The 20087-nt window shown below is 41.4% G+C and overlaps 1 protein-coding gene across 1 annotated transcript in view; it reads right to left on the reverse strand.

Annotated features, from left to right (window-relative positions):
* The window catches only part of DAZL (deleted in azoospermia like), a 37783-nt gene extending 19816 nt beyond the window's left edge, over positions 1–17967 (reverse strand). The window contains exons 1-2 of the mRNA XM_036333812.1: positions 17848–17967; positions 2849–2895 (exon numbers count right to left, since the gene is read on the reverse strand). Of these exons, the coding sequence (XP_036189705.1) occupies positions 2849–2895; positions 17848–17967 (167 nt within the window). The remainder of the gene's footprint in view (positions 1–2848; positions 2896–17847) is intronic.
* Between the last annotated feature and the right edge of the window lie 2120 nt (positions 17968–20087).

The raw sequence follows: 20087 nt of genomic DNA on the forward strand, positions 1-20087 counted from the left end.
CCTCTTTTCCCTTAGATTGTCAAAATTTAAAAATGACTACAGCCAGTACAACAATAGCTGTCTAGAGTGAATGAATCAAAATTATACCTATTTTTTTGTCACATTGGCAAAATATATATTTTCTGGTGCACTGCAAAATTTTAGTAATTAGTTCATGTGTGCCCTGATATGAAAAAGGTTGAAAATCACTGCTTTGGAGTTTGATAGGACAGGGAGAAAAAAAATAGCTTTTTTTTTTTTTAATCTCCTTTGTCAGTTCTATTGTACTCCTAAAGCCTGGGACTTTGGATAGAAGACTTACAATCAGGAAAGCACTTTCAAACTTCATTTAATTGCAAACCATTTTCTTGATTTTTGTTGTATCTGCTCTAAAATCTCTACATTATTATTTACCTAATTTTTAAAAAACTGACTCAATGTTTTTCTACTTAATAATATTTATGAAATCACATTTATTGTGTTGGTTACATTTTTTAGCAATGCACATTAAAATAAATATATAAATATTAAAATTTAAAATAATAGTTATCTGTGGTTCTCTTTAGATCACACTCTCAGGGCAACAGGTAGCATACTTTTGGAAAATTCTGTATTAGGAGAACTCTTTATCTGGTCTTTGGAAATGCAAAGTTAGGTCCAAGGCATGAGGGAGGTGGAGTGTCAAGTTTTCTGCATAATAAATGAGAGTAATTGAATTTTAAGGGGGAAACTAATAAGCAAGGCTCACAAAGTGGAAGTCTGGGAATCTGGAGAAAAAAACAATTTTGCAAAGTGACAAGAAGTTGCAGCCTGCTTTGAAAGATGCTATCTGGAATCATCTGGAGGCTTTTAAAAGTTTGTATTTTCAGACTAATTAAATCAGCTGAAACCCAGACATTGGCGGTGTGTGTGTGTGTGTGTGTGTTTAATGCTTCTTAGTTTACTCCAATACACAACCAAATTTAAAACTCTTTGCTATAGAGCTTTGCTACTCTGTGTGGTCCAGACCAGCAGCTTTGCATCACCTGGGTGCTATGGCATCTCAGACCCCTCTTCTAGACTTAATGCATCAGAATCTGCATTTCAGCAAGACCTCCAGTTGGTTTAGAAGCACATTAAAGTTCAGGAAGTACTGACATAAACAACTTGCATCTTTGGATTTGAGAATGCCTATCTTACAGAGAGAACCTGCTTTCCCAGCCTCTCTTGCTGCTAGAGTTGGGCATATGACCTAACACAACACCAATGATATACTCACCTAAATTTTGAATATGGGACTAATGATTCAACAAAGCAGTGACTGCAAAGAAAGCATGCTGGAGAAGGGTGGCAATAGCAGCAGCAGCCGCGGCATCAATTACAAAGTAGCCACATCCACTTCTGTCAGTTGTGCAAACTGTGATGCAATTCAGTGCACAGTGGTGGCTGCTGAAGTTTCTTCACTGGACCAGTTTTGCAGCATGATTCCATGTGTCATTCCTGGAAATACAGACTCCCAGCCTGATTATTTAGTCCTTTCTGAGATTCCTTTCCTGCTTACATGAGCCAAAATTAAGGTGCTTGTTCAAAATTAAGGTGCTTGTTGCTTGCAATACAGAACCTTGAATGAAATAGGTGATGAGAGAGGTCGGCCAAAGCACTTTTAAGACAAGGGTTAACAGCTAAAATTTTTATGGCTTTTGCTCTGTGACTCCACAACATAATGCCCCCTGTATTGCACAAATGCTTTGTGCCAGTAGCGTTTTGTGAGGGATGTCAAGGAAAAGGTTCGTTTTCCTTCCTCTGTAACAACGTGTTATAAACAGGACTGCATTCAGGGCAGCAAGATGATTCACAGATGAAATAATTCAGCAGGAACAGAAGCTCAGAGCATGAAGTGAGCTGGAAAAGCATAAATCATACTCTCAGAATTCCCAGAGAGATAGGAAGGAGGTGTATGCTATTCCCACTGTATGTGGGCTAGAGTTTGAGCCAATTCCATTTAAATCTCAAGGTATGGTGCCTCAGCTTCTATTGGGCCTGTATTCACAATGCCCAGCATAGCAACACGCATCTTGAGTGCACTTGTGCAGGCTTACAGAGTTGTCTGTCCATCGAACAATGCTACTTAAGCTTTCCTTGTGTGTCTTTAACCCTAGGACCTGCACAATAGTTTCCTCATTCAACATTTGATTTCCTGAGCAAGTTAACTGATTTGGGGGGTTGGTTTGAACCAAGCTGACGATTTAATCTTCACAATGGCTTCATAAGACCTGCCTAAATAGATAACTGTGAAAAGTGATTTACTTCTTAAAAGTAACAATATGATAATAAGCACTGATACTGATAATGGTATTTACTATGTACCAGGCACTATTCTAGTCATTCTACTTCTAATAGTTTAATCTCTGTAACAATAATAGGTACCATTAATATCCCCATTTTATAGAGAAGGGATCAGAGACACAGAGAGGTCAAATAACTTGTCTAAGATTACACAATTGGTAAGTAGCAGAGTGGCAGTTTTAACCTAGTCAAGCTTCTGAGTCCGAGTTCTTAACCACTATGCTATATTAGCAAACTACACAGAGGAAGAAAGGGCTAATATAGTGGGACTGATACTGTTGTAATTAGCTAGTTATTAATAACTAGAGGCCCGATGCACGAAATTTGTGCAAGAGTAGGCCTTCCCCAGGCTGCCAGCACCGGCTTTCCTCTGGCACCCGGGACCTGGGTTTCCCTCGCAGCCCAGGCTTCCTCCTGAAGGTCGTATGGAAGGACATCCAGAAGGACGTCTGGTCTAATTAGCATATTACGTTTTTATTATTATAGATAGGAAAGGAACAAAGGCAAGGCCAGACATTATAGGCATATCATTTGGGCAACTTACCTGGAGGCTGCAACTTTGCACTCCCCAGGGAATAACCTGCCCAGTCCCTGCAAAACACAGGGAAAGGGTCCAACAAAGACAAGATGGGTACATGCACAGTAAAGTTAGGGTGACTTAGGGAAGGTCCTTTTCAAACTTAGGAACAAAAATCTTTGGTTAGAAGAGGTGGAGCCAATGCAAGCCCGTGAAAATGTGAGGATACCTAGTCCCCCAAACAACAGAGCTCATGGGACTTTCTTGTTCCTGCTTTCTTGGATTTGCCCATGTTCCCACTGTGACCCCACAGACCCCACATGCAATGGATTGATGGATTATAACTAGGAACATAAACTAAGCTAGCCTGGTGCTGGACTGGAGCGTGTGAATATGGACTGGAAATTCTGGACACTGGCTTGGATTCTAGCCCTATGGAAGCCACAGCTACACTTCTTCCTTGGCAGGACAAAGAGAAGTGGGACCTTAAAAATTCAGGGCTGCCCTGACCGGTTTGGCTCAGTGGATAGAGTGTCAGCCTGTGGACTGAAGGGTCCCGGGTTCGATTCCGGTCAAGGGTATGTACCTTGGTTGCGGGCACATCCCCAGTAGGGGGTGTGCAGGAGGCAGCTGATCGATGTTTCTCTCTCATCGATGTTTCTAACTCTATACCCCTCTCCTTTCCTCTCTGTAAAAAATCAATAAAATATATTTTTAAAAAGTTTTTTAGTAATTTCTGACATATTTGCATTAATAAGTATATTAATCATCTCCAGCCTTGGACCTCACTTCTGGCACCCTACTCACACATATATTCCTCTCAGTCTTTTTGAAATGGCTTTTTCTGAGTCAAGAGGCTTCACTGAGCAGACTTTTGCAAATCAGAAAAGCAAAAGCTGTTTAACACTTGTGGAGGAGTAGGGAGAAAAAGCTGGTAGAATTTATTCATCTTCCTGTCCTCATCCTTAGTGATTCTCAACTTCATTTCCATAGTTTCTTTCTTTGTTTACATTTTTTCTTTTCCTTATCCATTTTTGAGAATACATGAATATGTTTCCCTTCCTTAAAAAAATTAAAAGCATTAAAGATGAGGTCTAAGTCCCCGATTTTCCTCTGTCTCAGATCCCTCCCCACTGTTGTTAGTTTGGTGTAAATCCTTTCAGACTTTTTCTGGGCATTCCCTTTTGTATACTTATATGGGCTGGGCAAAAGTAGGTTCACTGTTGTGAGTACACAAAACAGTTTTTTCTTGTATTATTATTAATTAATTATTATATTATTATTATTAACCTACTTCCTGCCCACCCTGTCTAAAATATTTAGTATTTGTACTTACAGAGAGTACTTGTACTGACGGAAAATATGTACTCCTTTTAATGTACTTATAGAAGATATATACTTATGCTGTGTATTTGTACTTATAGAGTACACATACATTTAGAATATATAGTATTTTGTTTTAATACAAACATTATTATACTGTATGCATCTTGCAACTTGATATTTTTCCTTTAACAATATGACTCAGAGACTTCTAATGTCAGTATATTGATCTACCTAATTCCTTTTAACTGTGGCATAATTTTACATAACATGGATATATCATAGTTATTTAGCCATTCCCTGGTCAATGGACATTTAGGTTTTCTTTACTTTTTTTTTTATTGTTGCAAATAATATACAATCAACTCGTCTAATTGGAACCATGTGAGTATTTTTCTGCAGTGAACATCAAGAAGTATGAGGGCTGGGTCATGAGATATGCATAATTCAAGTTTTAATAGATAGCATAAAACTGCCCTTTAAAGTGCTGTGCCAATACACACTAATTTATAGCTGTGAGTGAGAGTCCCTTTTGTCTATTCATTTGCCAATATTGATATTATCAGACTTTAATTTGCAAACTTGATGGGTAAGATATGGCATCTGATTTTTGTTTTACTTTTCATTTCCCTGATTGCTCATAGAGTTGAGCCTCTTTCTATTGTTTTTTGGCTGTTCAGATTCCTCTTTTGGGAATGCCCTGTTTATAGCCTTTAGCCATTTTTCTTTGAGATTGTTTATCTTTTTTATAGTGTTTTGTGGGAATCTGGCTTATTCCTTTTTTCCCCCTCCTCAGGTCCTCGGGCAAAGGGAAAAGCAATATTGGAACCTTCTGGAAATTCCAGTCCAGTGTTATGAACCAGAGTTACATTCATTTCTTAGAATTTCTTTCCCTAAACTGAAGAGAGGTAAGCCACAAAAGAGAGGAAAGGAAATCCCTGGTGTAAACACCAACTGTTGTACCTTTCAATGCCTATGAACATCAACTCTTTCCCTGGACATCCTCCTAACAAATGAGAGAAGAGCTCTTATTTAAATCAGTCAGTCCTTCATTTTCAAAGAACATTTTTTTTTTTTTTTTTTTTTTAGGAATTGCCAAAGAGATGGAAAAATATCAGGAGGTGTGATTTCTAAAGACTTTTCTGTTTTTTTAGGCAGAGTAAGGAAGCTCAGAGAAATCTGCTGAGGACAACAATGTGCTGAAGTCCAAAAACTTTTGAAGTTCTGATCTTGTCCATAGCCCCCACAATTTAGAGTGAGAATAGCTGTAGAGAAAAGGGGCGAGACAGGCGAATAAATACAACATTTGTAAGGCCAGTATTTAGAGCTTAGCAGGAAAATCTCTGAAAACAATTTGATTAACACAAACATAAATTAATCTTTGATTACTCTGGAAGGAAAAGCTAAGATATTTCCTTTTCCCCCTAAGCATTTTTTTCTTTTGTCTTATGTGGAATTGACCTGGGGGAAATCTGTCTCTAGTTCCCTTTTGGCAAACACTTTGTTTTGTATAGCTGCAGCTAGTGTTTCAGCCAACCTGGACAAGGAAAAGGAAGTGAAAAGACAGAATAGAACACAAATTTGAAAGAAAATCACAGAATGAAGAAAGAAAAGACGAGAATATACATATTTAAAAAAAAACAAACAAACAAAGAAAAGAGAAAGTTGAGGAAAACATTCTTTTGTCATTTCCCATATCTGGTTAGTCAGCAAATTCCATTTGTTTTTCTTTAAATTGATTCTCTAATAGCTCTTCCTTTCTATTCCCACCACTTTTTTTAGACCATAGGAAATACCCTTAGTTAAAACAATAACAACAGGTCATGTTCTCTTTATTCTGTGCCTGATGATTCCGAAAGCTATATGACTAAAATCCATGCCACCTAAATCCCCATCAAACACTAATGTCAGTATTTTGCTGTTATGATCAGCTCATGAACCATCCAGGGTTCCCTAGTTCCATTTCATCATATTAAATTTAACCCTTTCAGCTTGGCTCTTAGAACCCTTTAACAAATATGACTTTACACAGTCATAATAATAATCAGACTGTCTTCCAATAATATTTCCTTCTCATTCTGCCTCTGTATTCCTTTCATTTGGAATGCTTTTCCAGCTCTGCTTTTTCCCTCTTAACCACCTATTCTTGAAGGTCTTGCCAAGTTTTCCCTTCTCTGTGAAATTTGCTGTCTATTCCACCTTTACTTTCCTCTCTCATAGCCATTTCAGTGCCTAAAGTTTGTTATGTGAAAGTTTGGATGACAGCACGTGTGAAACTGGGGAAGGAGTATATCAAGTCTTTGGATTTGCATTGGGTTTATATTGCCTCTAGCATTTAATGACATTGGCTACTTATTACATGTTTCTTAATTTTCTTCTTTTGTCTAAGGATATGTTTACAAGTAAACTTTAACATTAGAGACATCAACTTTGGCTTTAATTGCGTAGTATAAAGTTTGGATTTGGGTTTTTTTTAACATAGAATAATACTAATTCAGAAGAAAGTTAAACACAATTTTAAATGCATATGATACTAAATTACAAGTTTTCCCTTAAAGAACTTTAAAATATTCCTATTTGATTTAAAAATTAACAAAAGACTGCTTGGCCATGTTTTAAAATCATTTGAGTTTTCTTGACATCTCTGCTCATTGTTTAAAAGAAATGCTACTTTGTTAACAGATCATTCAAATGTTTATTGGGCATTTGTGCAAAGTCTGACAAGTAAAAACAAAATTCCCCCAGAATCCAGTATCACAAAAGCTTTTGTTTTAAGCCACAAATTAGACAAATCTGTTTTTCCCCTAACACGCTGAACATTTTACATCAAACAGCCTCAGTTTAAGTAAATATCCATCCCTTTAAAAAACAAAATTAATATTAGAATTCTTTTGGTTTGTAAAAAGAACTAGATTCAACAGGTTCCAGATGTTGCAACTGGATCACAGATGTATCCAAAATAACAATAAGGGGAGTACATTTTTTGTTTTGATTCCAAGCAGAAACAATTGCCACTTATGAATTCACATTAGGGCCACAAAAAAATTATACTCTTGTACCAAGTAAATAAACACTGTTGCTTTTGCCAAGTGCTTCAAGACATGATGTTATATAAATACCACACCATACAGTCACAGGATGGGCAGCAGATACAGATTTCTTATCTTTATATATTCACCACTGTTGATATTATAAGGCTCCCAGGCTCCCATATTCATCCATGCTACATTCAGATGTGCAAAGAAAAGGTAGCGCTTTACATTTAACTTTTTCACAGGCCCCCATGAGGGTCACAAAATGTGAAGAACCGAGTAGGGAGTGAGTGAGAGGGAGGCAAACTCTAATCTGTCCTGTTGATAATATTTCAGTCTCTTCTGATGTCAATAGTCCCATTTGGGATGAACTCATTCATTTTGTGTCCCAGGATCAAATTAAAGTTTCCCTCCCACTTTCTCTCAAAAACAGTGGTCAGTAGATGGAGATTTTATAAGGCCTCGTGTTGGAGGGGGAAGTAGGGCCTCTGATCCATGCTGGGCCCTCACTATTGGTGGCTGCAGTGTGGCTGGCCAGGCTGGCTCTTCCACACAAAGGCAGGATCGTGAAAGGTGCTGTAGGCTGGCTGGCCTAAACAGCCTCAAACCCCTTTCTTTGTTAACTGTCTCAACTGCAGAGGCTGTGACAGCTAGGGGACCAAATGACACACTTCAAGTCAATAAGATACATGCAGAAGCCCTAGTATGTCACTTCCTGAATAAAAAGGCAAAGCCTCCTGAAATGAAAGCCTATTATGTATTGCTCTTTTCCTTCTTAGACATGGCTGTGAGGCTTGGAGGGGCAGCAACCATCAGAGGACCATGAATTGACAAACATGGACTCCAGGGCATGTCCAGCCCCATCTTGCCCAGTCCCAATCAGGGCTGATTGGGCCGGCCAGGGAGGGATGTAGGGAGGGACGTGGGAGGTTTGCCAGCCGGGGAGGGAGCATGGGAGGGCTCCAGGGCTTGTCCTGCCCATCTTGCTCAGTCCTGATCAGCCAGACCCGAGCAGCAAGCTAACCTACTGGTCAGAGTGTCTGCCCCCTGGTGGTCATAGCAGCGGTTGAGAGGCCTTAGCATATCATTAGCATATTATGCTTTGATTGGTTGAACAGTTGACCGGTCACCAGACTACCCGACACTTAGCATATTAGGCTTTTATTATATAGGACTAGAGGCCTGGTGTACAAAAATTTGTGCACTTGGGGAGGGGTCCCTCAGTCCAGCCTGTGCCCTCTTGCAGTCTGGGACCCCTTGGGGGATGACCACCTGCTGGCTTAGGCCTGCTCCCCAGGGGATTGGGCCTAAGCTGGCAGTCAGACATCCCTCTGGCAGCCCGGGAGCCCTTGGGGGATGCCCACTTGCCAGCGGGGGGTAGGCCTAAGCTGCAGTCGGACATCCTTAGCACTGTTGAGGAGGCAGGAGAGGCTCCCACCACCACTGCTGTACTGGCAACCGTCAGCCTGGCTTGTGACTGAGCACAGCTCCCCCTGTGGGAGCGCACTGACCACCAGGGGGCAGCTCCTGCATTGAGCGTCTGCCCCCTGGTGGTCAGTGTGTGTCATAGTGACCAGTCATTCACAGTCTTTCTGCTCTTATGGTCAATTTGCATATTACCCTTTTATTATATAGGATAGAGGCCTGATGCATGGGTGGGGGCTGGCTGGTTTGTTCTGAAGGGTGTCCCGGATCAGGGTGGGGGTCCCGCTGAGGTGCCTGGCCAGCCTGGGTGAGGGGCTGAGGGCCTTTTTCAGACTGGCCACACCCCCTTCAGGGTGGGAGTCCCCACTGGAGTGCCTGGCCAGCCTGGGTGAGGGGCAGATGACTGTTTGCAGGCTGGCCACGGCCCCCAGCCACCCAAGCTCCCAGTGGAGGCTGGCTGCAAGCAGGTATCTGGGGTTTATTTATCTTCTATAATTGAAACTTTGTTGCCTTCAGTGGAGGCCAGAGCCGGTCAGGGCAGGCGGGAAGCTTGGCTTCCTCCATCGCCAGGGCAACCAAGCCTCCTGCTTGCTCCAGCTCCGTAGCTGCCGGCCGCCATCTTAGTTGGGTTAATTTGCATATAGTCGCTCTGATTGGCTGGTGGGCGTGGCTTGGGGGCATAGCAAAGGTACAGTCAATTTGCATGTTTCTCTTTTATTAGATTAGATGAGCTATAGTTAATATTCTGTTAAAACATTACACTTTCAAAATTGTTCTGCAGTTAAGTAAGTTCGGGAATTGCTGTTATGTCATAGTTCTCTGCACACCTTTAAACCAGAAAGCTATACTTAGGATATGTTCGGTTTGCTATAGGAATGAGCAATCCCAAAATTTTATTTGCTTATTTTAAGAAGTTTATTCTGAGGTTGCATTTCATATCTAAGATGAAGCAACAGGAGCCTCAACTCACAGTCAGCATGACAGTGGTTCAGTTTCCATAGTCACTTCAAGAGTTTCCTTGGAGGGCATTGCAATGTATTGCATGGGCAATTACATGCACTGCCCAGAAGAAAGCATCTCTTCCACTCACATTTCATTGGCCAAAGCAAACTACATGACAACACCTCATTTGAAAGGGGGCAGGAACCTGCAATTCTACCTTGTGCCTGGAATGAAGAGAGGCTGACTATTGAACAGCCCTAATGTCTACTCACTAGTCCAGCCACTGTCCAATAGATGTTTAAAGCAATCCCCACATATAATTCCAATTAAATAGTAGCAACATTAAAAAAAGTAAAAGAGAAGCCGGTGAAATTAAGTAACTGTAAGAAATTATTGAGGAATTTTATTGTGTTTTTTTTTTAAACTAAGTCCTTCAAATCACATGTGTTTTTTACACTTATATGGCACACCTCAATTTGTACCAGCCATATTTCAGGTGCTCAATAGCCACATATTTATGGTTAGTGGCTACCATAGTGATAGTGCAACTCCAGTGTTTATGACTTGGGAACATCTCCCCAAATACTATCACAAACATGAAATTTCCTTGAAGAGTCTTGTTTTACTCCCTAAAATACATATGTATATTGGAGTATAAAAATGTTTAATAGATTATTATTGCATGACAATTGTCCTGGGAAAATGGGCTGTGTTAACCCTGTAGCAGTACTTTTTGCCTGTATATTAGCTAGAACCCCAGGAGGACTGGACCAGGACCTGGAGATTTCTGTTCCAGTTCCTGGGAATATGAATTAGTTGGAGGGCCTTAAGTAAGATATATGGCCTTGCTGAGCCTCGGTTCTCTCACCTGTAAGAAGGCATGCTTAGATGGGATAATATTGAAAGAGCCTTTAAAATATCAAATTCTAAGATTCCAGTTAGGATGACAAGGGACTGGATGTTTTGTTTTGTGACAAGGGACTGGATGGTCTGTTTTGTATTGTTTTGCGTTTTAGAGAAAAATTGGCCTTTTGTACAGTAGCCTATAGGGTAACCTGTTTGGGGTCACTTTTTCCAAGGAATAACATGACTATGCCCTGCCTCTAATGGCCATGTACGGTAAACTCCACATCATTACTGAGCAGTCATTGGCAAAAGGGGGTCTCCCAGCCACCCAACTCAAGTGGCACAGACAGCTTCTGAGAACTTGGAAAGAGTTGCCTGTGTTTAGGGATTTGAAATCAAGACCTTGTTGGCAGTGGTTCTCATAAAGAGGAGTCTGATGAGTTCCCTCTTCTGGCATCACTGCTGGAATCCCACTATGCATTTCTCCTTAAGGAAGAGGAAAAGGATTAATGAGCCACAGGGTGGTTCAGAGGCCAGAGCAATGATTTGAACAGTAAATGGGGAGGAGCATGAAAACTTCCTCCTTTCACTGCACAGGCAGTGACCTAGTCTGGTTGAGGATGAATGCTAAAGCATGAGGATGAGACCTCACTCCTGCACCTCCAGGGCCTAGAGACTGTGGTGGCCTTGGTTACACTTGGGATGGATTTTAGCACGGAGAAACAATGTGAAAGGGCCTTGGGCACAGGGTCTGTACATTCCCCAATTGCCACCTGGCATGTTGTTTAGATAAGGACGCTTCAGGCAGTTACCTTTTTTCCTTCCGATTTCTAGAGCAGCAGGCAATGGACACAGAAGTGTCTTCCTGTGGTCTGCTCTGAATTCACGCACAAGGCAAACTTTACTTCCTCTAATTATTCTCAGCCTCTCTCAGATAAGACAGCAGGATTAATGAGCAGGGTTTATTTACTGTGGCATGTGCATTTGGGAGTAAAGGACTTAGAACCAGGTCATTAGGTGAGTGTAATTCATTACTAGTACTAATGTAGGGCAAAATGGTTTATTTAAAAAATATTAATAATGGTTTTTTATCATATATACATTGAATATATACGGTATTTTCTAGTCTCTTCAGATCCATATAAAAACATACATTGGGTGTTTTTATGAGAATCTCTGATGTAAACTGTTGGGCCCCCTTTAGGTCAAGAAGGTGGAAAATTAGGAACCAAAAACTTCCTGCTTAAATAATAATATTTAGACTCCAGAATCTGGGCTAGGATATTGATTTATGAAGCTTTACGCAGAAACCATAATCTTCAACATGTTCCTTACCTCTTTGGGCACAAATTCATACCCAGTTTGAGTTTCCCCTTGAGACGTGGCCTACCCTGATAAAGGAGGACAAAAGAAGGTACAGTTCTGTTTTCCTTCCAACAGAGAAAGCTTATCAGTAAATTCCTACATTCCTGGATCAATTTCTGGCAAGCAGGACAAAATGAAATATGTAATGTGAGTTCAGGTGAGGTGAAGTGAGGCTGTTCACTTGAAAAAAAACCCCTGTGTTTTTGTTCAGTTATAGCTGGGTGTTTATTTCTGGCTCTAGGTGCTAGACAGTCCTATTGAGTGGGCTGGTGCTGGTTGAGCATGTGATACATGCTGACCAGTTCCCATTCTTGCTCTATCATTCTTGGACAACCTTATGTGGAGGATATGTCAGGACCTCCTTAAATAGAAGACAGGCTAAAATCATTGAGGGTTATTTAGGATCTAAATAACGGCCACCTCCCTTATGCTTTCAAAGCACTCTAATTATTTCTCTCTCTTTAGTATAGCACTTACCACATGGTTTTGATGGCATTCAGGACACTCTACCCCAAAATTTAGCACCTTGGCATGTAGAATATTATACGCAGAAGGAATTTGAGGAACCATGAGTGTAAGAACTCTTTGACCTTTACCTGAAATAGAGAGGTACCCTTCCTATACCTGGGAAACAGGAGCATCTTTAATTCTAAGACAGAGGGACTCTGGGAGGAAACTGAATGAACAGGTCTTACTTGCCCCAGTTGACTACAATTGGTCCTATCACGTTTTCTAGGATTTTCCACTCTTCATCAAACCTAGCGTTAAAACCCTCAGGTTTAACCACTTCTTCCAGTCTCCATTTCCCTGTGAAATTCCCTGTGTCATGTAAAACTTACACTAAATAAATGTGCCTGCTTTTCTCTTGTTCATCTGCCTTTTGCTACAGAGACCTGGTGGGGAATCTGGAAGGGTAGAAGGAAAACGATATTTTTCTTCCCTTACAGTTTCATAGTCATTTGGCCTTAAGCACGTTTCTTATGCTTTCTGGATCTCAGTTTTATCATCTGTAAAATGTGAGTAAAAATAATACCCGTCTCATAGGTCTCTTATAAAGATAGGACTCTTGCAAAGTCTTTAGCATAGATAGTGCCTGACACATGGTAAGAACTCAATGGCAGCTACTACTACTATTATTATTATCATAATTATTTATAATATTGAACAATGTAGCTGGGTGGAACAAGACCATGCATTTGCACTATTCTTTGCAGTTTATTAAAAGTTCTCATAATATATTCTTTCATTGAATGTTTCATAACCCTAGGGCTTAGGGATAATCAATTTTACAAATGAGAAACTGAAAAGAAGTTTAATGTCTCCCTGTATTAGTCAGCTTGCACTGTCATAACAAAATACCATAAACTGAGTGGCTTAAACAACACAAATTAATTTTCTCACAGTTTTGGAGGCAGAAGGTCCAAGATCAGAGTGCCAGCATGGCTGGGTTCTGGTGAGGACTCTCTTCCTGGCTTGCAACTGCTGTTCTCACATGGTAGAGAGAGAAATAGGAAAAGAAGGAAGGATGGAGAGGGACAGGGAGGGAAAGAAGAAGGGGGAGGCAGTGAGCTAGAGCAAGCTCTCTGGTGTCTCTTCTTAGAAGGACATTAATCCCATTATGAGGGCCCCAACTTCAAGATCTCATCTAAATCTAATTATCCCCAAAGACCCCATCTCAAAATACTATCATACTGGGGGTTAGGGCTTCTGCATGTGGATGTGGTGGTGGTAGGGGTACCATTTAATCCATAGCATTCCTCCTCCCCCCTTTCAAGTTTATGTGGCTCATAAGTGGCAAAACCAGAAATTCAATCCGAGTTTCTTGACTCTAAATCTTGAACTCTTGTCCTAAAAGCAGAGACATTTCATATTATTTTGAAACTAATTCAGTCAGGGCTTTCATCTGTCATATTGGGTACTTGTTATGACAGACACCCTTTAAATGGAGATCTTAGTGTTTTCCACTTACCTGGCTCTTACAGAAATTGGATTTAAGAGTATTTCTTCCCTGGTAGCACAGAAGTTTCTTTATAAGTACTAGCTAACTCAGGAGTTGCCAAAGGACCATCAGGTTTTAAGATGCACAATAACTTCAGGAATTATACATATTATGGAAAAGTAAAGTTATATGAATTGAGGTTTTGGTTTTCTATTTAGCCTACTTAATATGATATTTTAAACAATTCTTAGATATACTGTGGTTTTTCTTGGTGACCAATGAAGTTCAGAAGAATTTCATTTTTCTTCCTCATAAAAAGCAGGGAAGCAAGGATTTTATTTTCCTGGAGACTTGAACTCCCAATGCTTTTTACCTCCAGTTGAATATAACAATACCTGCTGTAATTCAAGTAAAAACAGAGGCTGTCCCTTGCTCTTTTTTTTCTCCTATAGACTCTTGCTGTTTCAGATTTTAGGGTTTATTATTTTGTACTCAGTTGTTATGTTTTAAAGGGAAAAAATGATCTTGAAGAGTTTATTACACTTAGAGTATTGGCTCTTGAAATTTTTATTTCTATCTTACTTTGTTCCTAAAGAGAAAAAAGACCCATATGTTTTTTACTGTAACACAACATTCTAGCAGGTCATTCCTGGAATATCCCAGGGAAGGTTTAAGAAGATTTCCATATAGCAGAACTAGTATCTTTTTTAGAAGTCTGGTGAACAACGCAACTTCTAGTAAAAGAGCAAACTCAAGGTCTACAGAAGGTCTGACAAGCTCCTTACTCCAGCTCCCTGTGTTTACTGTCGTACTATTTAGGAAGTGCTTTAAGCAATTTAAGGTGGTTGCTTTTAAATGTTGTGGGGGTACAGAGTGAGTCACCCCAAGATGTGCCTCTGTGGTATGCAGATTGTTTTGAGCTAAAGGCAGCTTTAGCCACAGGCTCAAGAGAAATTTCTCCCCTACCTCCCACTTAACTACCTAGAAACATTTGAATTACAGGCCTTGCCCATAAGAGATTATTAGAGATAACTTCTTTTGGGTCAGATTATCCCGTATTGTGGGGAATAGTCTTGTGCATTATAGGATATTTAGCAGCATCCCTGGACTCTACCCCTGGATACTAGTACCTCACCCTGCGGTTATGACAACTCAAAATGTCTCCAGTGGGGCTGGTGGAGGCAAATCAGCTCTGATTGAGTGCTGCTGCTTTATAGCCATCTCCCCTTCCTGACTACTGGCTGAAGACTTCAGGCTCTCATACCAGACACAGAGCCTTACATAACCAAATCTCATAAATGTGAAAGGTCAAATCCCGAAAGAAATCCCTTTTTGTATATCGCTCTCCTAGTGGTTCGGCTTCTCTGACCAGATCCTGACTGACATCCGCCTCAGAATTTATTGAACCTTCCTGAGTCTCTCGGCCCACTTTGCTCCTTTTCTTCACCCCGTTATAATCTCCCGTACCAGCCCTACCCCCAGCCCTACCCCAACCTCAACCCGGTGAGGTAACACTGCCTTGGAAGACGGACCCTCAGGTCCATAGGAAGCAGGCTTGGCCCAGAAAGTAGATGCAACCAGCCACGTGGAAATGTAAACTCTGACCTTCATGCTGCCAGGGCTTTCAAGTTGCTGGCTGAACTGAGAGAGCTGAGGAGTCTCAGTGGGATTCAGGGCCACTGGGGATTTTATTGCTTTGTTGAGAATCTAAGCCTGAGGGAATAGTTATGGGCTATGTTTTTAAAACATTCTAACATATTATATACTTTTTCCAAGTGATTTGTATGGAAGTATATTGTGTATTTGAACCAATGAGAATAATTTGCTGCTCACCTAGTCCCTAGTTTCAGGAAACCTAGTAGAATTCAGTGTTTTCAGTAGTAAATAGAAATTATCAGCAGCTGGGATCAAAGCCTTTGTTTTCTGCTAGAGGGATGAAATACCTTTGAAAAATTGGTGAGAGTCAGATTGAGCTACGATAAGATAAATTCTATTCATTTTTTAGGTAAGTTTGATGAATACTGTGTCTGGTGTTGGGTACCTGGCATTCAATCAGACAGACAAGATCTCTGCTCTCATGGAGCTTACAGAAAAATGCACATTGCACAAACTATCATGTGGTCAAGTTCTATAAAGGAACAGTATGGCACCTAAGGAGAGGCCAAATATCGAAGGCTGGAGTGGTGAGGGATGGCTTTCCTGAGGGAGTGACAGCTCTGATGAGAAGAAGATGAAAGAGAGTTACAAACGGAGACAAGAACTGCCCTGGAAGAGGGGCCTTCAGATCTATAAGAAGCTTGCATGGCCCATTCAAAAAGCTGCAAGAATGCCAGAGTGGCAGAAGTGTGGTCGATAAGAGGAGAGAGGAGGAACATGAGGCTGCAGAGGAGGGAAGGGGCCAGATTGCTCCAGGGCTTATAGGGCACGTAAAGAGCTTTGCTTTTTTTTCTTAGGGCAGAGTCACTGAAAGGCTTGAAGTCAAGAAGTGGCTCGTTCTGATTTATAATTTTACGGTAAAATATCCCTCTGGCAACCTTGTGAGAAGGGTTAGAAAGGAACAAGCATGGGAGGAGGCTATTGCGACAGTCAGAGGAGTCCAGAAGAGAGAAGACAGAAGCCTCGGCAAGAATCATAGCAGTGGAGGTGGTGCCAAGTACTAGTACAAGAGTTAGAAACATCATTAGAAAGTAGGTGGGCTAGCACTTAGCATTAACTTTGAGGTGAGAGATGTATAAGAGGAAGCTATCGAGGAAGACTCCTGGTGTTTTTGTTGTTTTGTTTTTTAATCCTCACTTGAGGATCCCCCCCGCCCCCCTATTGATGTTTAGGGTAGAACAGAGGGAGGGAGGGAGAGAGAGTGGGACATCAATGTGAAAGAGACACATCAATTGGTTTCCTCCCACATGCGCCCTGGGGATCAAACCTGCAACCCAGGCACGTGCCCTTGACCAGGAATCGAACCCATGACCCTTCGGTGCAGGGCATGACACTATAATATAACCACTGATCCACACTGGCCAGGGCAAGACTCCTAGTTTTAGCAACCCTATGTATGGTGATGACAGAAAGGAATGTGTGGTATTTATGTCATTGCTGCCTTCATAAGCTGTCTACACCATGAGGATTGGAAGAATTAGCATTAATTCACCCCAACTCAGTGCTGAATCACTTTGCAAAATGGCACTCTACATTATGGGTATAATATCAAGAGTAACAGTGTTCTTTGGTCGTTTTTGATTTTTTGGTTGGTTCTATCCCAATGAGCATTTGATGAATCTAGTTTAGGTTGTACCTGTGAGTTGCAGTTTTTCAGTACTAGTGCAAAGATGGACCAGTAAAACCTGGTTTTGAAAGTTGGACACCTGAGATGTGAGCTTCAGGGAAGGCTGTTTCCCGGCAATATGGTAAAGTAGCATGTGCCATATTCAGGGCTCCTCTTCATGGTGGGCCTCTGCCACATGCTTGCTCCCACGGGGTGTCCATTTCCCCTCAATCAATGATTGAAAGAAGGTTTCCAGAAGAAAACTGTAACCAAAAGGATCAGAGCCCCTGATGGACCTTCAGACTACAGAAGTGAGAGCGAAGGTGTCAGATACTCCAGAGAGTTACTACAATACCTGAAAAAGGTAAACATGTACACGTAATCTTTTTGTATCATTTTGTACAGTTTTGTAAACTGATTCAATAGCAAATAGTTTGTACCACAGAGGTTCCTCACAGGTACTGTAGTTGGACCCATTTGCCAAATATTTATGCTAAATGTCCTGGTGGGAAAAAGAGAACGTATCACCAGAGAAGAATGAAGAGGAGAAAACAGGCTAGAACCCGGAGGCAGAGCCTGATAGACATCGTCTCTCTCCATCTCTGGAGTTGTGGTAAGGAACAGAGAACCCAAATTCTACACTAGAGTTTCCTGAAGTTTAACCACAGATCAACTGCATCAGACTCATCCCTCGGTGCTTTTTGAAAATGTCATTGTGTTAATTGGGTCCTCTGGGAAGCAGAGCCTAAGATGGAATTAGAAGAGCAAGGAGTTTATTGGGTAGCAGTGCCTGTGGAATATAGAAAAGGGAGGAAGCAGTGTTGAGTACAGAAAGGCTTTACACCACAATGCTCATCTGACACCTGGGATAGAAAGGAAAGAGGGAAGGAACCAGGATTCGGTAGTAGGTGCTCAGAGCATGAGGCAGATCTGGCAAAGTCTCAGCCAATCCAATGATGAGTTTCAGAGCAAAGATGCCCACTAGAGCCCCACATTGGGCAGGAATGGCCATGCCCGAATACCCCTGCCATACTTCGTCGCTGGGTGGGAGAGGAGTGTGACTCTGGCTCAAACACTAAGGTATATCCTGCAGGTGTAACAACTGGAAGATGTCAGCTGAGAGGGCTGCTCACAGCTGAGAAGCAAGTTCTTTTTGGAGGGATATTGAGCTCCCGACTTCCCTATGGCTGCCACGGCCAGTTTCCTCCACCCATCCTGGTCCTCCTGCATCAAACTCTCTGGTGATGGAACCCTAGAACCTGCACTGCGACAAGCTTGCCAGGTGATTCTGGTGCACCCTGAGGTGTGAGAACCTCTGTGAATCTGCATACATTCCATCATATGTCGTCCCATGATGCCACAGTTCATCTGACGATTCACCTAGGCCTAAATCCGTTAGACATGCTTTTGGTTGAAAAGAATAGAGCACCTGATAAGCAGAGGCTTAAGCCAAAATATATTTAAATATATCACGAAGCCAAAAGGTATTTAAATATATCATGAAACAGGAAGTCGGAAAATAAGTCATCCCAGGATTTGGTCCAAAAGCACAGTAGTATCATCAAAGACTCAGGCTCTTTGTGTCTTTGTGCCCTGCCCCCCTCAAGGTGAAAGCCTGCTTCCTTAAGTTTGCCAAGTCATCATCACAAATTGCTGCCACAGCTCCAAACAGTATATCTTCAAACATTTGGAGATTCAAAGCAGGAGAGAAAAGGTTGACAAGAGCTCTCATTTTGTCCGGGAGGAGAATCTTTCCCAGATGTGCGCCAACTGACTTCCTCATGTTTAGCAGGAGATCATGGCCACCTGTTGGTGCAAAGTGACTGAAAACATGAATGTCTAGACCAGGGGTGGGCAAACTTTTTGACTCGAGGGCCACAATGGGTTCTTAAACTGGACCGGAGGGCCGGAACAAAAGCATGGATGGAGTGTTTGTGTGAACTAATATAAATTCAAAGTAAACATCATTACATAAAAGGGTATGGTCTTTTTTTTTTAGTTTTATTCATTTCAAACCGGCCTGATCCAGCCCACGGGCCGTAGTTTGCCCACGGCTGTTCTAGAATCACCATAACTGGCGTAGACCATTGTAATACAATTCCTAGAGCTAGGGACACTGTCATCATCACAACCAAAACCAGAGTTATGTTAGTAAGAAATGGATCCTACCCAGAGCCCACAGGAAGGAACATAGTCCTGCCAATATCATTTTAGCCTTGTTAGCCCCAAGTCAGATTTCTAACACACAAAACTGTACGATAATAAATTTGTGTTATTTAAGCCACTTTGTTTATGGTAGTTTGCTATAGCAGCGTAGAACAATGATACAGGATGCTGGAGGGAAGAACTTAGAAATTCAGATAGTGAACTTGAGTTTAGGTCAAGGATATGGCCATGTGCCCTGACCATTGTTGCTCAGTGGTTAGAGCATCAGCCCATGCACTGAAGGGTTGTGGATTTGATTCCTGGTCAAGGACATGTATCTGTGTTGCAGGTTCGATCCCCAGGATGCATGTGGGAGGCAACCAATTGATGTGTCTCTCTCACATTGATGTTTCTCTCTCTCTCTCTCTCTCTCTCTCTCTCTCTCTCTCTCTCTCTGCCTCTCTCCCTCTTCCCCTCCCTCCTACCCTCCCTTTCACTATTTCTAAAAATCAATGGAAAAAATATCCTCGGGTGAGGATTAACAACAACTAAAAGGATATGGCCATGGGTGGAAGGGAGTCTGAGGTGAGTTGTCCACCAGGTTGTTGGAAGAAAACACCTCATAGAACTAGACAGTTAAAAACCAACATTTTGTCATGGTTTCTCTATCTAGGTCAAAATGATGTGGCAAATTGTGAATGTATTTGCGTTCTTTTGTTTGCTTTTTGTACTAGCAGGATACCCAGCAGAAACGTTTCCCTCCTCTTCCTGCAGCTGATCTTTATTAGAGTTTAGTGCTCACTGGTATAAACTGTGCTGCTCAGAATTGCATTAGGGGGAGACCTGGTCTAAATTAAAGCGTAACAAATGAGCACTGCTTACATGTCCTCACACCCTCCCTTCTCCACACACATCAAATTACCCTGGAAATGAAATGCAAAATAAAATGAGGAAGGATTCTGTTCTTCATTAACGTGTAATTATTAA

Source organism: Myotis myotis, unplaced genomic scaffold, assembly GCF_014108235.1.
Source record: "Myotis myotis isolate mMyoMyo1 unplaced genomic scaffold, mMyoMyo1.p scaffold_m19_p_13, whole genome shotgun sequence".
Lineage (NCBI taxonomy): Eukaryota > Metazoa > Chordata > Mammalia > Chiroptera > Vespertilionidae > Myotis > Myotis myotis.